Source organism: Tinamus guttatus, unplaced genomic scaffold (assembly GCF_059628265.1).
Source record: "Tinamus guttatus ecotype Peru unplaced genomic scaffold, ASM5962826v1 Tinamus_guttatus_pri_ptg000026l, whole genome shotgun sequence".
Taxonomy (NCBI): domain Eukaryota; kingdom Metazoa; phylum Chordata; class Aves; order Tinamiformes; family Tinamidae; genus Tinamus; species Tinamus guttatus.
The window spans coordinates 1,896,390-1,916,996 of NW_028288560.1; the positions used below are offsets into that span (position 1 = coordinate 1,896,390).

A 20,607-nucleotide genomic window follows, 5' to 3' on the forward strand; every position below is an offset into this window, starting at 1 on the left:
GCGGCGTTTGGCGGCCGGGCGGGCTTTGCGGCAGCGGCGGGCTCGGCGCTGAGGGGCGGCGGAGGCGGCGGTGGCGGGCGAGGGCGGCCGCGGCAGCAGGAGGCGGAGCGGCGGCGACGGGGTGAGTGGCGCGGGGGCCGCTGCCGGCCTTTGTGCGGCCGCTGCGGGAGGCGCCGCCGCCCGGCGGGCCCGGGCCCGGCCCGAGCGCCCCCCCCGACCCCGTCACGGGCCGGGCCTGGGCGCCGCGCGCGGTGTCCCCGGAGCGCGGCCGTTCCGGGGTGGCGGGGAGCGGGGCCCGGCCCGGCGCTGCCGCCGAGTCGTTCCCGCCGGGCCGCGAACCGCCCCGCGGCCCGGGAAGGGGCTTTTTGTTCGTCTCGGCCTCCCCAGTGGCGCCCCCGGCCCTATTTAGTCCCCACTCCTCGTCCTGGGGGCCTTGGGCAGCCTTCTCGCCCCTCGCTGTTGTGTTTACCGCTCTTTAGTGCTCATTTTTTTTGAAATGTGGTAATCCTAAATTGCCTTCCCTGCACCTATCGGCGTTTTCCGGATAGCTTTTGTTTACTTGTTTGTTTTTACTTTTTTATTTGAAGGCAGAAAGTTAAATGTGGCGCGAACCTCCTTGTTCTACACACGTTATCTCCAAGGCCCATAAAAACCTTCTGAGTTGGGGTTGGACTGGATAATAACACTCACCACTGGCTCCGTGGAGCCTCTCGGGCCGGGCCGTCTCCCACACTGTGATATATGTTAGTATTGCCTAAAGAGTGTCCTATGGAGATAACATTCTGTGACCTTTTTAGGGCCAGCACGAGCCCTTATTAAGAATGGGCTCGAGCTGTTGTTTGCAGGAGATGGGTTGTTTGTGGCAGTGGTGGTTCTTGGTGCAACCTGTGCGAGATTTGTGAGCTGGTTGTTACGCTGCAGAGAAAATAGACTACAACGCATGATATCCAGCCTACGTTTCTGTACACATCAGAGTTATCCGTGTTTGGACGTTGACATTCGTATGAGCTTTATGCGAGTCTCTCCCTGTGTACTCAATCTCCAGGATGTGGTATAAGTTTTCCATGTTTCTCAGTTACTAGAGGAAAATTGACAAGTGTTTACTAATGTTTGTATGTGCCTGGGATAGTGAAAGTGAAGAAACCTGTGTGAAATTCACAGGCAGGGCTGGCTTGGGGTTCCCCAGGTCTCTGCTAATGCTGGATGGATGGACCATGTGTCCTGCTTCAAGTGCTGTCTAGAAATACTGGTTTGAGCAGTTGCTTTTGGCTTTCTTCACAAGCAAGAATTTGTATTTTCTGGCTGTCTCCACAAGCACAAGCCTGGTGTTGGCCATTTGATACTGTAGTTGTCAGCTGAAAGTCGTAGGCACTGCCAAAAGCCACAGGGTAGTTGTTCCTGCTTAAGAAAATTGCCTGTGAGTAAAGCTCAAAGTTTCTCCATTAGGAAAATGACTAGAATGGTTAATAGGAAAATCAAAAATCTCTGCCAGGTTTTGTTTACAAACAATAGTTACATGAACTAAAGGTCACCTTACTTTACCTTAAAATGATTCTGTGCATTCTGCATGAAATTTATCAGAAAATCAGATGTAAAGACTGCTTAGAAACTGAAGGAGGTATATCTTTGGTGAAGCTGTAGGGACAGGTACTTAATGTTTCTTGCTTACAAGGATAAAAATCCATTCTGCAGACTTATGGAGGTTGCATCATCACTAGAGAGACAAGTGTTTCTGGAACATAAATTTTCTCCTCTGTTTGTGATCACTGTACTACTCCACATTCCTCCAGTTTTACTGCTGTCTGTTTTTTAATCTCAGATCAAATATCGCTTCTATTTACTCACTGCTCTGACTGATGAATCATTCCCTTCCAAGTGACTATGAAATCTGTAATACGCTTTCAGAAAAATGTGTTTTTTAATGTAAATGTTATAGAAATGTCTATGCAAAATTGCTTTGTAGAGTTTTTGTTAAGCTAAAATAATTCCTGTTTTCTCTTTCCTTCATTTTCTGTCTCTTCTCACTTTATTCTTGAACTGTCCTTCAATTTATTCTTTAGTGTTACTCTTTATCTATCAACTCCCTGGTTCTTCAATCTTCCTTTCCTTTTTCTTGTCTTTCAGTTTTGACTGTACTAATACCATTGCTGATTTGATACTCTGAGTTTTACCTTCTCCCCGTATCTTAACTTGGCCATCAGACACTATGAGGAGACTGGCTTTTCGAGGTGCTGGTTGTACTCTGGTAAATCTGGTAAATTATTGATTGTTTGTGCACCATTCGCTCCATTCCTCTACCTTAAGCTTTGCTTTTCATTAGATTAACCGTTAATTACTCCTGCTTCATTCCTGTTCATCTCATTTGTGTGCTTGAAATGAATTCTGTCTCTAATAAAAGTGCTCTCATGCAGTTACGTCATAATGCCATACCTTGTAAAATCAGTTGAGCGTTTCCTAGAAGAAATCCCATGATTTGCTTAGAAAATGGGCACTATCTGGGATAGATGAATCCATTCTGTTCTCTGGCCTTTGAGGCAGCTGCAAATCAAGATATTTTTGTAATATTCTCATTAGAAATTGGGAAAGAGCCAACAATTTGCTCCACAAATCTCCTGTTGCTGGATAGCAGTTTATTTGTTGCTGTTGGTGTTGATCAACTAAAACCTGTGACCAAACGAGGAGTTAGTTTTTTTGCTTCCTGATGACTATGCCATTTGTCCTATACTTAAAGTGGGAGTCATGGGTCACACGATGGACCAGGCCTTTTTTCGGTGTGATTCTAAGACAAGGTATTCAGTATCAGCTCGAATTCTAATTTGTTATTTGCTTTTTCTGTTTGTTTGCTTGCTTTGGCATGACATAGCATGGTTTTCCATCGGAACTGAGCATTAATTTCTGTACAGGTTCTCTCATTTATAATAGGAGCCCACACTTAATTGAGTCCTCATCCCATTCATGAGAAGGTGCAAATGGTTCAAGAAATTATCATAGTATGAACTGTGAAATATATTTTTATCGTTCTGTTTGAGTCCCAGTCTTTCTGACATACAGTGACAGCATAAAACTGCAGGACAATTTTGATTACCCTTTACTTCTGTCAGCTTTCAAGAACCTGGCTGGTATTTAGAGATTGTTTAAATAAATTGTAGCAGGTAACAAATTTATGTGAGCCCTCCTAAAGCATGACTAGGTTCAAAGGTAGTGCTCATCCCGAGTTTAGGTGTTCTGTCATGAGTTTAAGAACATGTGTCTTCATTATAGAAGAAGTTGGATTCCATGGGTTCCAAGAGGCGAAGAGCCACCTCGCCTTCCAGCAGCGTCAGCGGAGGAGACTTTGATGATGGCCACCACTCCACAAATATCCCAGGCCCAAGCAGAAAGAGGAGGAGACTTTCCAATCTCCCAACTGTGGATCCTGTTAGTACCTTTCTATTATTCACAGTGTTTTTCTTGGGAATACTGTATCCCTGACTCTCGCACTGCGTGCTCAGACCATCCGGCTCAGCCAGGGTACATGAGATTTGCCGTACACAGGATGTTCACTGGCACATGTGCAGTGGCTTGTCATGCCTCGGATGTGGCACTGCCCTGGCTAGGCGCCTGTAGTATCTCATTCAGCTTTGTCTTGCTGTTCTTATCTCCACAATTTTGTCCTTCTCTTTCCCGCTTTCCTTCTTTTTTGCCAATTATTTTAGCGGGTGAAAGAAGATTGGAGAGAGAGCTTAAGTCCAAGTGCAGCAGTTGAAAGCTGTGGCTGAATAACAAATTCAGAGGAGATAAGTAGAAAAAGGCAAAGCAGTGAAGTACATTTTAGCAAAGTACATTGCTAAACTATACAATGTCTTTGCTGTGCCTCTGAGTTAGCAGTCTAATTTTAGTTAACGGCAGTGCAGGAGAACCCGTGCTGTTGTGTTTGATGGCTATAAGCCATGGAGAATAGCACTGAATTAATTTATATATATATATTTTTTTTTTTCTTAGTATTAGCATTGAAAAAAAGCTCCCTTTTGGTTTTCTGTTTGTTTGTTTGTTTGTTTTTAGAAGAAAAAAAGATTCCACGGCATCTGAAAGTGGCAGATATAGTACTAACTTACGAGATGCAACAAGTTTGTCACACTTCTACATTACAGCACGTTGTACAATGGCACCTTGACTTACTCATTGTGAGCAGACCTTGATTTGTTATCTCCTGACAATTTTTTTTTTTACTTTTTTTTCTTGTCTTTTTTCCTGCACTCTAGATTGCTGTATGCCATGAGCTTTACAACACGATCAGAGATTACAAAGATGAACAGGGCAGGCTCCTTTGTGAGCTTTTCATTAGGGCACCAAAACGAAGGTAAGGCATAGCTGGCCAGGAAGAATTTAAGCTAAATATGTCACAGTCTCACAATGGGGTTTGACCAGAGTGTTTGATGTAATTTTTCAAAGGAGTGTGCCAATTTTTGGTCAAAAAGAAAAAAGTATTGAATTCAAAATGTTTCATATGACAGCTGCCTTAAATCTTAACTGCTTGGACTGTGAAATGCATTTGAGAAATGGTGGAATGAAATACTTAGGTTATTTCTTGGGAAGATTAATAAGACTAACCCTTGACAGTGCTGTAGGTGAAGTGAGAGGTTCAATTTTGTTTTATACTCAAAAATGACAACAATAAACTAATAATGTTTTCCAATAGAATGCAGTCTAGATATTTTAGCAGTAACAAGTGTATTGGAACACTTTTTAGTCATAAGTGTGTATAAAAAATCAAATAATACCTATTTTTGTAATAACAGAAATCAGCCAGATTATTATGAAGTGGTTTCTCAGCCAATTGATTTAATGAAAATCCAGCAAAAGCTCAAGATGGAGGAGTATGATGATGTCAACGTGCTGACTGCTGACTTCCAGCTGCTCTTTAACAACGCAAAGGCCTACTACAAGGTGAGGAAAACCCATGGTGTAGGTGTCTTTGTGCTGTTTTCTGAAAAAGAGATAGAGAACAAAAATAGATAAAGAAAACATACATTGAGAAAAGTGCTCTGTGCATAACCTGAAAGAGATAAGCTGTTCTGTGTAACCTTTTGAGATATAAAGAGATATGGTAAGTTGTATGCTGTAACTGAGATTATAGAGCAAATCTAAAACTTAACAGCTAACATTTTCTGTATTATGTTTTTAGCCTTGGAGATGATACAAATAATTCAGACCAGCATCCTTTCTGAATAACCCAACCACCCCACTAAGTGACTTTTGTAGAAAAGCAATGTTTTTTGTGTATAGGTCCATGGGCATAGATAGCTTTGGAAGATTTATGCATTAATGGATTTATGCATTTTGGTTACAGCACAAAAAGTACTAAGATTCCCAAATCGCTGTGCACTCCTGAAGCTTTGCGTGGTATTTTGATAGTAGGAAAGGATGATTGGAAGTTACCAAACGTGTGCAGCCTTTGTCTGTTTAACACTGTCTTCAGGATTACGCCTATGTCTTTAAAATCTTGCATTTGGCAGAGGAATTGTAGCTTTTTTTTCTAGTGTATAGGAATATTATTGACAGGAGAAATACGGAGTTATGAGCTGCAGGTGCAGTACACAAGCATAACCTCCTCTCTTTTCATCTTCACCTTGCCCACGCGCTTTCAGTGACGCATCCAAAACGGGGAAAGCTGATTCATTGTCAAGGTCTTCGCTGCAGCAGGTGTATTATTGGCAGTGCTGCTCTGGAAGGGAAACCTTCAGTGTTTTAGTTGTTCTGGTCCAGAATCTTTCCAGATTCCTTGAGGTGTGTCCAAGCCTCAACCCAAACAGTTTCATTGTTGAGTTTCCCAGAGACGTGCTTGCTTTGGCCCGTTAGAAGGTATATTTTTCTAGTGCTTGTTACCATTCTTAAAATATCTTTGCTGAAGACCCAGTTATTTCTCTAATTATTTATTTAATGCAGTAAATATATTTCAGTTAAGAATTTATACTGTTAAGAATTTTATTTCACTTAAGGTCAGGATTTTTAATAAGGTTTTAAAGCTTGTGTAAATGTGCTTGACTTATTTTTGCAGCCCGATTCTCCTGAATATAAAGCTGCCTGCAAACTCTGGGAGTTGTATTTGCGCACAAAAAATGAGTTTGTTCAAAAAGGAGATGCTGAGGAGGAGGAGGAAGATGAGGAAGGACATGACAATCAAGGTGGAAATTCTGAATTGGTAAGTGCAGGTGTGATAACTGCACTTCAGGAAGATATTGCAGTGTCTGGCAGCCAACCTTAAGTTGGTGATGGGCCTCCATTTGTGAAAGGCCATTATTCTTTTCGTGGGTAAATTATGTCCCTAAAATGTTTTCTCATACAAGCACTCTATGTTTTGTCTATCCAAAAAGAGTAATGTCATGATCTCTGACATGGGAGAAACAAGTACAGTTCTGTTTTGGTTGTGATTATTAATAAATATGTACTTCTTACGGTGCCAGCTTCGAGGTTTGGAGCAAGGAGGTTTCATGTCTTAATGAGATGATTTTTCAGCCTGGCACCTGTTTGGTTAATGTTTGCTTTATAAGGTGCAGATGATGATAGGAAATATGGGGCTGTTTTCGTTTTGTGTGCAATTGGGATGAATGTCTGGAGTAATTTTGATATTTTTATTCTAACAGTATAGTTCATATCTAAAACCTGCAGCGTGAATTTGTCGCTCATGTGCTTTACCTGAATGCATAAGCAATAGTTGCACATATCTTTTATAGCTGACCTTTGCTGTATTTGAAAAATAAATTACACTATAAATATATGCATTTAAGTACTTTGTTGTGGCTGTTGTTAGAGCATCCTATGTTTTCCTTTCTTCTGTTAGTCATCTCCAGGTTACCTGAAAGAGATTCTTGAACAGCTTCTTGAAGCTGTGGCTGTCGCCACAAACCCATCAGGTCGCCTCATAAGTGAACTGTTTCAGAAACTTCCTTCTAAAGTGGTGGGTATTTTCGTCATATTGGTTGTGTTTCAAATTTAGAATCTGGACATTTCTGACAATATTGCCATCAGACACTTTGCTTTCAGTCAGAATTATTGCTTTATGTCAGTTTATTGAGAAATTATACTTGCACATATCAGTGTTATCATCTAGTCTCCTGAATTAAAGCCTAGTGCTATGTTAATGAAATGTGCATTGTTCTCCTCATTTACAATGAATCCTTAATAATAGCTAATACAGAGACTTGCAAGAAATGGGACTTTTTATAGTAATACACACATTTTTGTTTTCCAGCAATATCCAGATTATTATGCAATAATAAAGGAGCCCATAGATCTTAAAACAATTGCCCAAAGGATACAGGTACAGTTTTAGCTCCTAAAGTGTCACAGTTTTCTTTTTCTAATAAATGTATCCGGATACATATCTGGCACATAAATGTATTCTCCTTATTCGATGGGAGTTCTGTTTGCCTTTCTCTGTTGATTTCATTCTCTCACCATGCAGCTCACCATGCTAACCCATTCTGTCTTTTTTTTTTTTTTTTTTTTTTTTTTTTTAAATGTACAGAATGGAACATATAAAAGCATTCATGCAATGGCCAAGGATATAGATCTTCTAGCAAAGAATGCCAAAACCTACAATGAACCTGGATCACAAGTATTCAAGGTTAGTTTCACTTGTTTAAATAAGGGCTCAGATTTTCTTTACAACTTTATATGCTAGTAAATCACTGAATGAATTTTCAGTAGAAGGTCCTGAAGACTTTAATAAATAGCAATTAATGGCTTTCCTTTTATATTCCTTTTAATAATATTGTGGTTTATGCAAGATTTTTCCTTGAGGTACACGGTATTTACCAATGAAATTTCACCTCACAGGATGTGAGTTACATAACTTTGAAGAATGGAGGATTCATTACTTGTGTTTAAAGTTGGGATGGATAAAATTCCAACAATAGTCACCACCATCATTCCAGATTGCAGCAACTGCATCCGCATCCACTGACTTGAAAGCTGGATTTGTGCTTTCTTTACACAGTCCTACAAGATTCTCTTCCTTTTAGCCATATATTTGTGATCATTACGCACCTCCTCTTTTTTTTTGTCCTCAGTGAGGTGACCAACTTTTTGGTTGCAAATGACCATGTTGCTGTTTTCCTGTCCTTTGGAAATGAGAGAATCTCAGTGGTGAATAATTCTGTTGTGTACTTGCTTTTTACAGGCTTTGTAGTGAGAGTTTTTATGTCAGTGGTTCTGGGACTCTTTAAGCTGCACCGCTGTCTGGAGCGTAGTTTCAATTCCTAGCAAAATTACTAACTCTTGTAACCTCACTCAAAACCTGTAATCTTTACTTTGTGAGCTGTTGCTCTTAGCATAAAAGCCACTGCTATAGAAGATGAGAGAGTATTGTAAAGCTTGGTGATGGTAGTAACGTTTTCCATCAAGTGACATAGAAACTCATCTGCCCGTTCAGTTCCAAGTGATGTTTGTTTGTAAATTGTAGATTTTTATTTAAAAGGTTATGACAAAAAATAAGGTCAAAGCTGCTCAGCTTCTCTATTCAGATTTTATAGCCACTGTGGGTCTGTTATCAAGGCAGACTTCCTTTGCTTCATTTCTCATGCAAAGCTGGTACAAAAAAGAAAAAAAAAACTTATTCTGTTCTTGCGTGTTTTTTTTGAATATATTTATGTAACTATAAAATTTTTCATATTCAACTTTAAACAAAGGAATTTCTTTTAATTAACAGGATGCAAATGCAATTAAAAAAATATTTAATATGAAAAAGGCTGAAATTGAACACAGTGAGTTGGCCAAGTCAAGTCTCCGAATCAGGTACTGCAAATAGAGTTCTATGTAAAATCTCATATAAAAATCTCTATAGACATTCCTTAAATTTTGCTATAGATAATCTTCTGGGAAATAATTACTTGGATTTTTATATGTTTTTAAAAGTTACAACTGAATAAATAGGTTTTAGAAGGATACCGTTTTTTCTTTTCCAAATACTTCTGTGGTGAAATATTCGTGATACGTTTGATGGTGAAAATAGCGTGTCAGTAGATCTTTAATAACTTCAACTACCGCCAGCTTTCACTATTTGCATTTATAAGTAAGAACAGAAAAGTTGTAATGATAAACAAGGTGTTTTGTTTTACAAAAATTATTGAATATTGTGAACCTTGTTAGGAGTTGCAAGATCTGGTGTGTATTTCTTTGGTAAGTTCCCAGGTAATTAGCTAGGGACAGAAACAAGGAATAAGGCTATAGGCAGCAAATATTTAGAGGAAAGTCCGTGTTCTGTAAGTTGTTGTCTGAAAACCAATCTCTAGCTATGGAAAGTGGCAGGAGTCATTGAAGATTCAGGCTATGAAATCAATGAAACATGGATTGGTCTTCAACAGCGTATAAAATACTATTGATTGTTGCATTTGTTTCATGGAATTGCTTCACTTAGGAAACGCATTTTCTTCCTGTCAAAATCCATACTGTGTAAGAAAGCAATGCAGTCATTTTAGGAGTATTGTTTAAGATACAAAGGGGTTTATTCTTGTATATACTCTTCTTATGAATCGTTCTCAAAAGTTTAAATATTACTTGCTGATATGATCCCTGTCATGTATTAAAAAACAGAAAAAGAAAGAAGAAAAAAAAAAAGGGCGGGGTGGAGGGGTAGGAAAAGAAAGAAAACAGGAAAAAAAAAAAAAAAAGCCTTTTCCAAGTCTTCAAAGTCACCAAGGAGTTACAAGCTGTTTTAGAGTGGCATTTGATGCTGAAAGGTAAATCCTCCTCATTTCTAGCAGAGGTTTGTATGATATAACTGACTGTACTATTGTTTCTTTATTTTACTGACAGTTTCAAAATTATTTTCATCTGACAAATGTTCTACATGGTTTTGGTATTGAAAGTTGTACCTAAGGTTATTGTAAGCGGTGAAAGTTCCCTCCTTGGTTTTCTCTGTGTGGTGCTTTGACACATTCCGAGTTGTTCATCTGTGTTCCATTTGTTTAATGCCAGCTTGCTTCCCATGTTTAGGCGAAACATTCTCACAGCTATAATGCTGAGAAAAACACTTTACAAAACAGGAAAATGTAAAAGCAGAAATACTATTAAGGAGTAATTCTTGATGCGTCTCCTAAAACTTTTCCTTCTTAAAAGTATGAGTAGTGCCAGAAGATCTTGAGTCAGGAATCACCCTAATATGTGTATGTAATTGCTTTGAAGTAACAAGAATTGTGTATGGGTACAAGGGCTTTATAGGTGAAGTGATTTTTCTCTTATTACATCGGGCACTGATGAAGTTGAGGACATCACAAGCATGTGTTGTACCTAATTTTGAGATTTGTACTATTCTTCAAAACATTTTTTTGCGTAAAAAGGATGACAGGTAAATCATATTTCTTAGTTGAATTCCTCTCTTGTATTGCCAACCCATCTCTGTTCCTCAGCTACTTCATCCTAGATGTTCTCTTAAGTTCTTAATAGATCTACAAGGGTAGAAGTAGCCTTAAGGACAGAATAATTTTACAGCTCCTGCCTTCATTTCTGAAACTTGGCAAGTATTTGTTGTGCGTGAGGTAGGCTACAATAACATTGAACTGTTTGATTCTTAATGCAAAAGAAACAAAAAATCTGGAAGAAAGAAAAGCCTACAGAAAGCAAATCTTTCACTTGCTGTATTGAAGCATTTTGTTGGTTGCTGTAATTCATTTTTTTTTTTTTCCTGCTTAATCCGCATCACAGAATCATTAGTTTTGATTTAAATTCATAACTGCTTAATTGTCTCAACAGGGAAGTCTGCTTTACCTATTGCTGATTTTGGTTAAAAAAAAAAAAAAAAAACTCCATAAATTCATTTGAAGTTTGCTTAGCTATGTTTGTCTTCTGAAAAATTTACCTGTTTTTCTTTGTCATTGGTGGATCAGGCTCAAAATCGTTACAGTGCTGTTAACCCGAGTCCTACAACCATGTTGCCTCTGTGTCAAAAATAATCTTACTCTTCTTATTGCCAAGGTGTTTGTGTGCTTTGTCGCACTCAGTTTCTCTTTGCCGGTGTATTTAGCTGTCCTCCCTTAAATAAGGTGACCAGAATAAAGTTACTTGGCAGTATGGATCATCAAGCAACTTGAGAGAGATTTTTGTGGTGTTGATAAATGCGATTGGATTAACTTTATCCACATGCTAAGAAACACTTTGTTGGCTGCTTTCACTGCTGTTGTATGCTGAACTGTATGTGTAGCTGTTAATTCCCTCAATCTACGTGTCGCTTTTCTGACTTTACTAAAAAAAAGAAATTGGTATTAAAATGCCAGGCCACTAAATGTATCTTACAGTGTTACTTTACTTTTAGCTTTATAACATTTTATGTCTGTCTCTGAAACTTTTGTCTGAGCTATCAAAATAATTCCATAAAGAGCTACACCCTCGCTATGTCTTTTCCTGGGTCTAAGGTGGGCCTCTTTTTTTCCCCTTTCCTTGGCTTTTCTCTCCTGCCTTAAGGACTCCATCAAATTTGACTGCTTCCAAGCTGACAGGTCCTTCCTCACAGGGTAAAGGCAGTGTTGGCGATGAGAGAAATTCTGCTAACAAATATTATCGGTAAGTAAATTGTGGACCTGGAGTAGAGGCTGGCTCGTCATCATATGGAAATACTGAAATGTAAGGTTTTGTTTTTAGTTGTGAGGGCTCTTTAATTATCAATATTGACTTAATTGTTTTCAAAATCTCATTTTTAAATACTCCATGTGTAGTATTTCTCTTGGAAACATTTTGAATAGAAATATGTTAGACTTCATAGTGAAATAAGGCATGTGAAACATAGAGTAAAGCTAGAAAGAAGTATATTAGGAGAAACAGTATGTAGGACTAAATAATTAAGAGACGTAAGGTGGAAATGAATAAAGTGTTGGGACGCATTTAAAGCGGATGTATGGGGTTAACTGGATTGCTAGAACTTTCTGCGTTGGACTTTCGTGCATCGACTGAGAGCTTTGGTACCTAGCAGAGGGCTAATCTTTCTAGGTCTACAGTCTGGAGGTTACTGAATGAAGCTGTAGCTACTCTTGGCTAGTTCCCCGTGTGTATATTCTGAAAGAGTGGTTTAAGGTTAAGCAACAAGGCTCTTCAAGGTGCATGAGGAGCGTTTGTAGAGTTGGTGTTGACTTAGACAACCCATCTGCTTCTCTCGGGGTCACTTGTGCTCCTGCAGGGCAAGGTTCAGCCCGAGCGTGTGGGTGCGTAGGGAACTGATCTAGTGCAAACACAAACTGACATGTAGAAAATGCTGTGCCTCATTTGGGGCAGGAGGGAGAAAAAGAGTGAAGCTGCTCTTTGTGAGAGCCCATGTGCATGCTGATTTTCTCCACGGGGGAAATACAGGCAGCTTCTGCAGAAACAGGGCACACTAAGAAACACAGAAAACACTAAGCGGACAGGGGGGAAAGGGAGGAGCTGGCTGTGTAGCTTACAGCATGCTGCAATTCTTCATGCAGCCAAATCTCTGTAGAACAGGATGAAAGGAAGTTGTTAAATATTAGGAAATCAGCACAATAATTCAAGTGCTTGAGTACTTAGGACAGAAGACAGTTTAAGCTCTAGCTTTCCAACTGTATATCTGTTTTTTCAGTTTGATGGGTTGCTGCTTAAAAACCCATAAGACCATCTCCATTTTAAGGTTCTCTTGTTAACCCAAGAAGAAATAGGGGAGTTTGGCATGTGTGGTCGCCTCATAACGGTTCTGGAGGCCACTGACTCGAGCTTCGGTTGTTTGGTTTTGTTCTCTGGGTGGCTATTAACTGTGGTTTGATAATGACAAAAGAGATTTTTTTTTTAATGCTTTTTTCTTTTTTTCCTTCCTTTCTTATACAGTAACAAAAGATCAGCCCAAGGGGATCGTTTATCAGCAATAACCATGGCATTGCAATATGGATCAGAAAGCGATGAAGATGCTTTGGCTGGTAGGAACTAACATGCATTTTTTTTATCCCTCTTTAATTAAAATGTCTGGAATAAGCAGAATGGTAGAGCTGCTTATCTTTTCAACTATCCTTGTTTTCAAAACTATTCTGCAGTGTTTTGAAATCCAGTGTAAAATTCAATCAAATCTGGTCCCTATTTCTTCTGCATAAGAATTTGTAAATTTGAAGCTGATAAAATAGAGTAGGACAAACTTCCACACTTGTTTTGAATTTGTTCTGTGTCTTTGCAAGTATAGTTGTCCCAGTGTTGGGAACCTGTAGCTTGCTTTTATTCCTTCTAATGTGAAACGTAAGAGGAGACAATGAGCGTCTCTCATGGTAAAAAGAGATTTACTGCAATCCCATTTGAGCATCATGTCCTACAGCATCCTTACTTCTGTAATAAGTATGCTTTACCACTATAGTATGAGTATGTATCTTGCATTATACTAGATATTTCAGTATACAGTGGTCATAAATCGTTACAGGTTACCTTCTAAATTCGTGTTTTGTGATAGTTGTATTCCAATGGCATTCTTGAGTACATTTCAGAGAGGTTTTTGAGGCATTTTTATAAATACAGCTTATGCTTTTGATTATATTCATGTGATACTAGGAATCTCTGAAGTATACGGCCTTTTATTTCCTGTCCAGTAATTAATTTGTGCACACTCTTATCTTCCAGTGGATGGAACGTGCACTGCATAATTGTGAAGTGTATTTTACACCTTGCTATAAAATAAAGATTCTAGATAAAGATTATAAAATATTATTACTCCTGGAGAGCCCAGACTTCTGTTCTGGCTTCAGACCAGCCTCTTCCTTGGGAGGGGTGGGAAGTGCTTCTTAGCATGGCTCAGCATGGTGGTTAGCTGCTGGTTTTGCATGCAAATTCTGGCAAAACACAGAGCTTTTATTTTACACCTTTGTGTTCTTAAATTCTTGATGTGATTTAACCACCTTCAGGTGCCACCTTTGCCATGGATATTATTGTTGTTCTGACAAGGTTTCTGGTAGGCAGCTGAGATTTTTGACTGGTTTGCAAACCTCTGTCATAGTTTTCTGTCCCTCTGATGTACTGCTTGGCTCTCTGTTTTTCATCTCCAGATGAGATGGATTTTCCTTTAAAGCAAGTGGCCATTTGGGTTTTTTGTTACTCTCCTCCCACCCCTTTTTTTCCCCTAACACTCATCCAAATAAATGAGAATTAGGCTGCATAACTGAACATTACAGAGAACATGTCTACGTTGCCTATACAGCGAACAGGATCTGTTTTCAACTCGGAGTTTATCCCTCTGGGTTTCATGGGATGTCACAGTATGGTGGAGCTTGTTGAGGATTTGCAGCTCAAACATACTATGACTTAAAGAGCTTCTGCAACTTTCTTAAGACTTATCCTTGCTGTAAAACTGTCAAGACTTACTTATTTATAAATATTTCATTCTCCAAGAATAGAACTTGGCTGCAGTTTTTGACAAAGTGGTTTTGAGCATCCGTTCTTGTCTAGGTGCTTTGGGACCGCAAAGGAGAGGCAGCATTGGAAGCAAGTTGCTTGCCAAGTAGTTAATTTGCTTGCAGACATTAATATATTTCTCACACTGCTGCTTTCCTGCCTTATCATTGTGTAATTGTATTTATATGTGATAGGTCCATCTATATCTGATTCCAGCTCAATTCCAGCTGTGCAGTCAAGTACTTCCTCCCTTTGCAGTAAAGTCAATTTGTCATCACTTCACTGTGAGGCTATATTAGGAAACAGTCCCTGTGTAGCAGGATGAAAAGTGGGAAATAGATTTTATTTGAGACTGTTGAATGGTGTGTATTTTGTGGTCATGGTTTGACACACACTTTTTTTTACCATAGCTGCTAACTGTAGATATGGCAGCAGCTGCATGAAAGGAGAATAGCTGCCTGCAACCCTGTGCCTGTTCTTGATGGGGCACGAGGCCTCTGGCTCCTGAATGTTAAAGAATCCTTGCATTAGGGTGTTGGTTCTCTGTCTTTTTTCTGATTTGAGTAATCCCTTCTTCACTTCTTAAGATAACAGGTTTTATAGTTGAAGGACATCATCATTATGCAATACCATAATAGCAAAATCTTTTTTTTTAACGTGATATGTTAAGTAATACTTATTTTTACCTAGTCAAAAATGATGAAAGAAACACTTCTAATGCTTATTTAATTTGTTTAGACCTTATTTGGGGGGAACGTCTTGTACTCTGTGTTTAAATCAAAATGAAGTACACTTCTCATTTAGGGAATTGGAGTGCTTGGATGCATTATATAGATTTCTTAGGATATTAATGCACTTTACTAGTAATTTTTCTTTTTGAATAATAAAAAAAAGTGTTCTGCTTTTTTTCAAATTCTGTTTCTTAATTTCTAGTAGGACTATCAGAGATCTCAGCTTCTTGAGAGCAAACAGAAACAAAGACAATATTTTGTTGCATAATCTATTTTGGCAAATTACCTGATTAGCATCTCTTACCATTAGTGATTATTCCCATGAAAATATGATTTCCATTATATTTTCAGTATGATATGGGAGGTAGAGAAAAACACTGTGTTACTTCCAGTCTTTTATTTCTACCTACTTATTGCCCAGCCTCTCACCCAATGCTATTTGACATATAGGTAAATCTTTAGGATGAGTTGGAGTGTTTTCTCCAAATCCATAATGATCTTTGTGATGTGTTTGCACGTCCACTGATGTCTCCCTGCTCGTCTTTTAGGTTGTTTCTAATTTAGCTTGCACCTAAGTTGTCTAGTTAGCCACGTGCACTCATGTGGATTGGCAGTGTCAGGTTGCAGAGGAAAAATAATGTTCAGTGTTGTTAATAGTTCTGTGCTGTTATGGGGTCAGAATGTCCTTTGGCTTGTCATCATTTCAATAGGTCCTGGCTGAGCTTGGGTAGAAGTCTTGGAGCTTTGCCAGCCTTACTGAGCAGTAATGGAAAAAATGATATGAGTGTTGGACAACTCTCTTTTCTGTAACTGAATTATCCAGTGTGTCAGCCACGGCTTTCCTTCAAGCTGTAACTCATAAGAGGGGAAAGAGGTGGCTAATATAATGATGATAATCTGTGCAAAAGTGCGTAGATTTCTATGTTACGCCTTTCTGCAGGGTACAATTTGCACCTGTTCCTGAGAAGAGCTGAAGGGTTAGATGCCCCTTCCTTTCCATTCTGTATTTCTGCTCCCCAAGTCCTTTCATCCCTGCTGTCTTTCTGTTCATGTAGTGCTTCTCCTGCATCTACTTGCAGTAGATGTTATTTCTTGATAGCACCTCTTTCACTCTTCCTAATCCTGAAGCACAATAACGTTCTTACCTATAAGTGGGAGAGCTTAAAATCTATACATCATTTGATATAAAATGTTTATGCTGCTTATATAATCAACACTTATTTCTCTTTCTTTTTGGTGTATATTAGAGGTGTACCTTCAGACCATAGTCTCACCTTTTTTCTTCTAAGCAAAGCTGATATGGTGAATATGTTTTAAAGAATTATAGATGCTTTAAAGTCATCTTTTATATATTTAAGTAAAAAAATCATTTTCAGTTCAACCCTTGTTAAGCATCTCTGGAAACTCTAGGTAGGGTTTATCAGCTCCTGTTCTTGGACTGAATTCCTCATAGGAACTGGCAGCACTTCTCTATGCAAATGCTCCTGGGATTTGGGGCAAGTCCTGGGTAAATAAGTAGATGGGTGCTTTATAGAAAGTGTGTGTTTGAATAGTCCTGTTAGTAGCCTCTTATCTGAGTAATTCTCAGCGCTTCTGTGTTTGGGTGGCAAGGATGTAACACCAGTGACTAAAGCCTTCTCCTGCAAGAAAAGTTGTGATCCAGATGAAGTGGTTTTTATGCTAGCGTGAGGTTATCGAGACAGATGTCCTTGTCTGAGATGCAGCCTGACCATCCCAGAGGGTGACTGAGCTCCCTCATCTCAGGGCACTACGTTTTGTTCTGCTTAGTTCTTTGTACATTTGAAAAGCCAAGCAGAAAACCCTGGTCTGGCTTGTCCTGCTGGGTTTCCCATTTTTCCATTTTTTTGTTCCTGCAGCTGCTGCTCGTTATGAAGAAGGAGAGTCTGAAGCTGAGAGCATCACTTCCTTCATGGATGCTTCTAATCCTCTTTACCAGCTTTATGATACCGTTCGAAGCTGCCGAAATAATCAGGGCCAGCTCATATCTGAACCCTTTTTCCATTTACCCTCCAAGAAGAAGTATCCTGATTATTATCAGCAAATTAAAACACCTATTTCATTGCAACAGATCAGGTAAGAAACCAGTAATCAAAGTATGCTTGGTGGGAGACTATTAATGAGTTTCTTTTGCTTCCATAATCCTATATTGCCAATACCTATGCAGGATACTTAGTATCCTTCTTGCATACTTTGTTGCTTTTTGTTTCAAATCAGTAAATGGATAAATCAGCAAGCTATTTATTGTCCTGTTTTGTAGATTAATTATCCTCAGCAATTGGGGTGCATTCTGTAAAGATTGCTGTGATTGTATTCCTATTCTTATTTTTCCTGGGTCACAGTTTAAATTTGGAGAATAATTATTGTTACTCAGGCTGTAGCTAGTCTGCAGTGGCATGCTGAAGCCATGCACCATTCATAAATCTATGGAAATAGCAAAGATTCATCAACTGCCAGAAGGCAGTTGGATAAAAGCCTGAGTAAAAAGAACAGTGAGCAATATCTTTATTGAGTGATGAAAGATAAGCTAACCTAATGGAGCTACTTGTCAGAGACCTGACCCAGACCAGACTCAAGCTACACCCTCACCCCCTCCAACACCTCTGCCTAGGAAGGCCACTTGTGGAATAAAACCACAAGTGGTTTTACTGATGTTTCAGATATGGCTGTGAATGTATGGCCAAGCTTTCTCTTTTAACTCTTCCTTTTTTTTTCTATGTCCTACCCTGGTCTGGCTGTTGCCTTCAGTTTTATGGCCAGCCATGTATCTCAAGGTTTTGTGTGTGTTTAAATGCAGAAAAAATCCTAAAAATGTCATAAAAAACTAATATGTTCATTTTATGTGTGTGTATATATATGTTATATATTTATATATAGGGAGAGAGATGCTTATGCTTATATATATATAAAAGTTTGTTCATTATGTCTCTTCTGTAGTCTTAATGACTTTATGAGCACTACGAGCCTCAGTCACTTGAGTGCAGACTCCAGGCAGTTTTGGGATGTGGGAGGCTATCCCACAGATGGTGTTAGCTTCCTGCTAGTTTCATCCCAACTTGCTCTTTTGAAACAAGGTGCTTGTGTCATTTTTAGAAGAGAGTCTTAATTCGGTGCCGTGATGACAGTCGGAGGAAGGTGTTTTCTGTTCAAGCTGCTTTCAACAGTGTGGAGGTAACAAGTGCTGGCAGACAGACGTGAGGAAGAAAATATGATCTTTAGAAGGAAAGGTGCAACTGCATCCAAGTTCTGAGTTTTAGGTGGTGTGAAGAAGACTTTGGATTAGTCTGGGAACATAAAGCTGCTGGTTAAATGCCATTCTGTCACTAAACTCCTGCAGGAATAGTCAAGAAATAACATAGGAACGCACAGAATGCACTCCGTTACCCAGTACAAAAGTGCTAGGTCCCTTGTAAGAGCTGGTCTTTTTATTAAATTTTACAGAGTTATTAAGTATGATCCCAAAAGCAAATGATTTCCTGCTGAACATCTCCCTGTGATGTAAGGACCCTAGCTTTACGTTCCAGTGCATTGCAGCGTGCTCAAGTTCTCCTGTAGCTCCCACTGATAGTGGCTCTTGTTGCCGCTATATCAATTAAAGTAGAATTTATAACAATTATGATCACCTCATCAAACATATTTTGCTTTATAATTTAAATCGGATAATACAGCAAATGAAGAGGAGCTTGTCTGGGAATAAGAGTTTGCTGTCTGGGTTAAAGTATTTTTAAAAGTGCATTATGTAGCAAACACTTTTTTCTTAGATTAAGCTCTTGGCATATCTACTTCTTAATAAAATCTTAACTTAAAAGTTAATTTTTCATTATTATATTGACTTCGAGAAGAAAAATGTCACTATATTAGAGTTTGCTTAATTTATGAGTGAGCCAACTAGGAAAATAACTCCTGGAGAGAAAATTATTATAAGGTTTGTTGAGTGTTGCACCTTTTTGCAATCTTCTGACCATATAGACATTTTTTCTACCTTAGCAGATATTTCTGTTTGCTCATGAAAAATCACAGGTTCAAGTTGACCAAGTTTACAGAAGTATTTTATAAAGAAGAGATTGTCATTCTTAAACTGGGCATTTTTCAAATGCACTTTTTTTCTGCATGCAATCTATGCCACCCTGGTGAGTTTTTGTGTTTTTGTTTTCTGAAGTGCCTGAAGTAGCACTGCACATTTTCCAATAAGGAGAAATAAGTTACGTGCTGATTGTGTTTTTCAGATCAATTCAGAATGGGTCTCTAGTGTATATGGAGAGAGTTCCTCTTTATACTTCAGTTTTTTTGCAGTCCTTTCATGAGCAAAGCCTGAACTGTTAGTTACCAGCAGACCTTTGAGCTTTTATCTTGCTGTGTGAAATAAATTACTATTTATTATTATACTAGTTATAAAATTCTCCCCCTCCAAAGTTGCTGAGGTAGTTTTCTTTTTAAAATTTGTCGAAGCTACGTTGCATACTGTAAATCCAGAAAGTACATGATGCTGAGTTTGGGTATGATTAAACCTGTTCAAAGTACTTCTGTAAATAACCTTCTTAATTAACCATCGCACTGTTTGCTGACAGCAAGTGCATTTAATAGGATAAGGTGGGAGGCTGTCTGCCAGCTGTGACATTGTTCACGTGTGTGGCTAAAAGTTCCCTTCCTCCTGCACCTTTTTTGTAGGCTAAGCCCTGATTTTCACGTGTGTTGTCAGCTCTTTCATGCTTTCCACTATGAACATGCTAGAAACTAGGTGAACTGCATCTCAGGTATCTGGCTTTGGATAAACAAGTGCTGATCGATGCAAGATTTTATTTGATTGTGAGATAATTTGGATGCTAGTTCCTTGTCTAAAAGAGCATTTCCTCTCCCTTCTTTCTCTGGCTCTAGGTTAAGATTGCATGGATATGATCAGATTGGGTAGTTTTGCTATTGGCAGGGTCCTCACTTAGCTCCTCCTGCAACTTGAGGTTTCTGTAGGGTCACAAGAGAGAAGGGAGCCCACGCACATAGGTGATATATTTAAGGATAATGGTTTCTACTCTTTGCTCCTTCCAGAGAAGACTGCTGCGTTGTGGTGTGTGTAGGTCAATGCCTCAATCCACTCGGCTGAAACCAGTGTGGGTTACTGGGGCACGCAGAGGACACAGTGTATTTTTGGATGCAGCACGTAACAGCAGCGTCGTGGAGTCTGCACGAGCTACCTGTCTGCGGGAGAAGCAAAATAAATCCCAGATTTCAGTGGCCAGGGGCTTGGGATCTGCTGCTGTGAAGAGGCACTCGTTCCTTTTGCTCTATCACGAAATCGTTGTACAGGAGCATAGTCCTTTTGGGCAGGACTACTTTATACTCGTGTAAATGCAGTTTTAACTTTGGAGCCAACTCCAAATAAAGAGGAGATAACATGGGGGAATAATTTGACTTGAAAAGTAGTATTCAGTTATGATGTAGTCTTTCAGGCTGTCTTTCAGAAAGCCTAACCAAAACCTCATGCAAGAGAAGGATCAAAATGCAAACTCGCAAA

At 39.1% G+C, this 20,607-nt stretch overlaps 1 protein-coding gene across 13 annotated transcripts in view; it reads left to right on the forward strand.

Moving 5' to 3' along the window:
* Window positions 1–17: 17 nt before the first annotated feature.
* The window catches only part of PBRM1 (polybromo 1), a 51,420-nt gene continuing 30,830 nt past the window's right edge, over window positions 18–20,607 (forward strand). For 2 of the 13 annotated variants that reach the window (XM_088527389.1, XM_088527421.1), the window contains exons 1-11: window positions 2,051–2,245; window positions 3,262–3,417; window positions 4,242–4,339; window positions 4,779–4,926; window positions 6,038–6,181; window positions 6,821–6,937; window positions 7,232–7,300; window positions 7,508–7,606; window positions 8,690–8,775; window positions 12,808–12,896; window positions 16,958–17,174. In XM_088527389.1, coding sequence (XP_088383515.1) covers window positions 2,207–2,245; window positions 3,262–3,417; window positions 4,242–4,339; window positions 4,779–4,926; window positions 6,038–6,181; window positions 6,821–6,937; window positions 7,232–7,300; window positions 7,508–7,606; window positions 8,690–8,775; window positions 12,808–12,896; window positions 16,958–17,174 — 1,262 coding nt within the window. In that variant the 5' untranslated portion in view covers window positions 2,051–2,206. Of the gene's footprint in view, window positions 122–2,049; window positions 2,255–3,261; window positions 3,418–4,241; window positions 4,340–4,778; window positions 4,927–6,037; window positions 6,182–6,820; window positions 6,938–7,231; window positions 7,301–7,507; window positions 7,607–8,689; window positions 8,776–11,439; window positions 11,539–12,807; window positions 12,897–16,957; window positions 17,175–20,607 lie in introns of those variants that run through there. The other 11 variants (XM_088527355.1, XM_088527375.1, XM_088527380.1 and 8 more) reach the window with 11 other exon arrangements.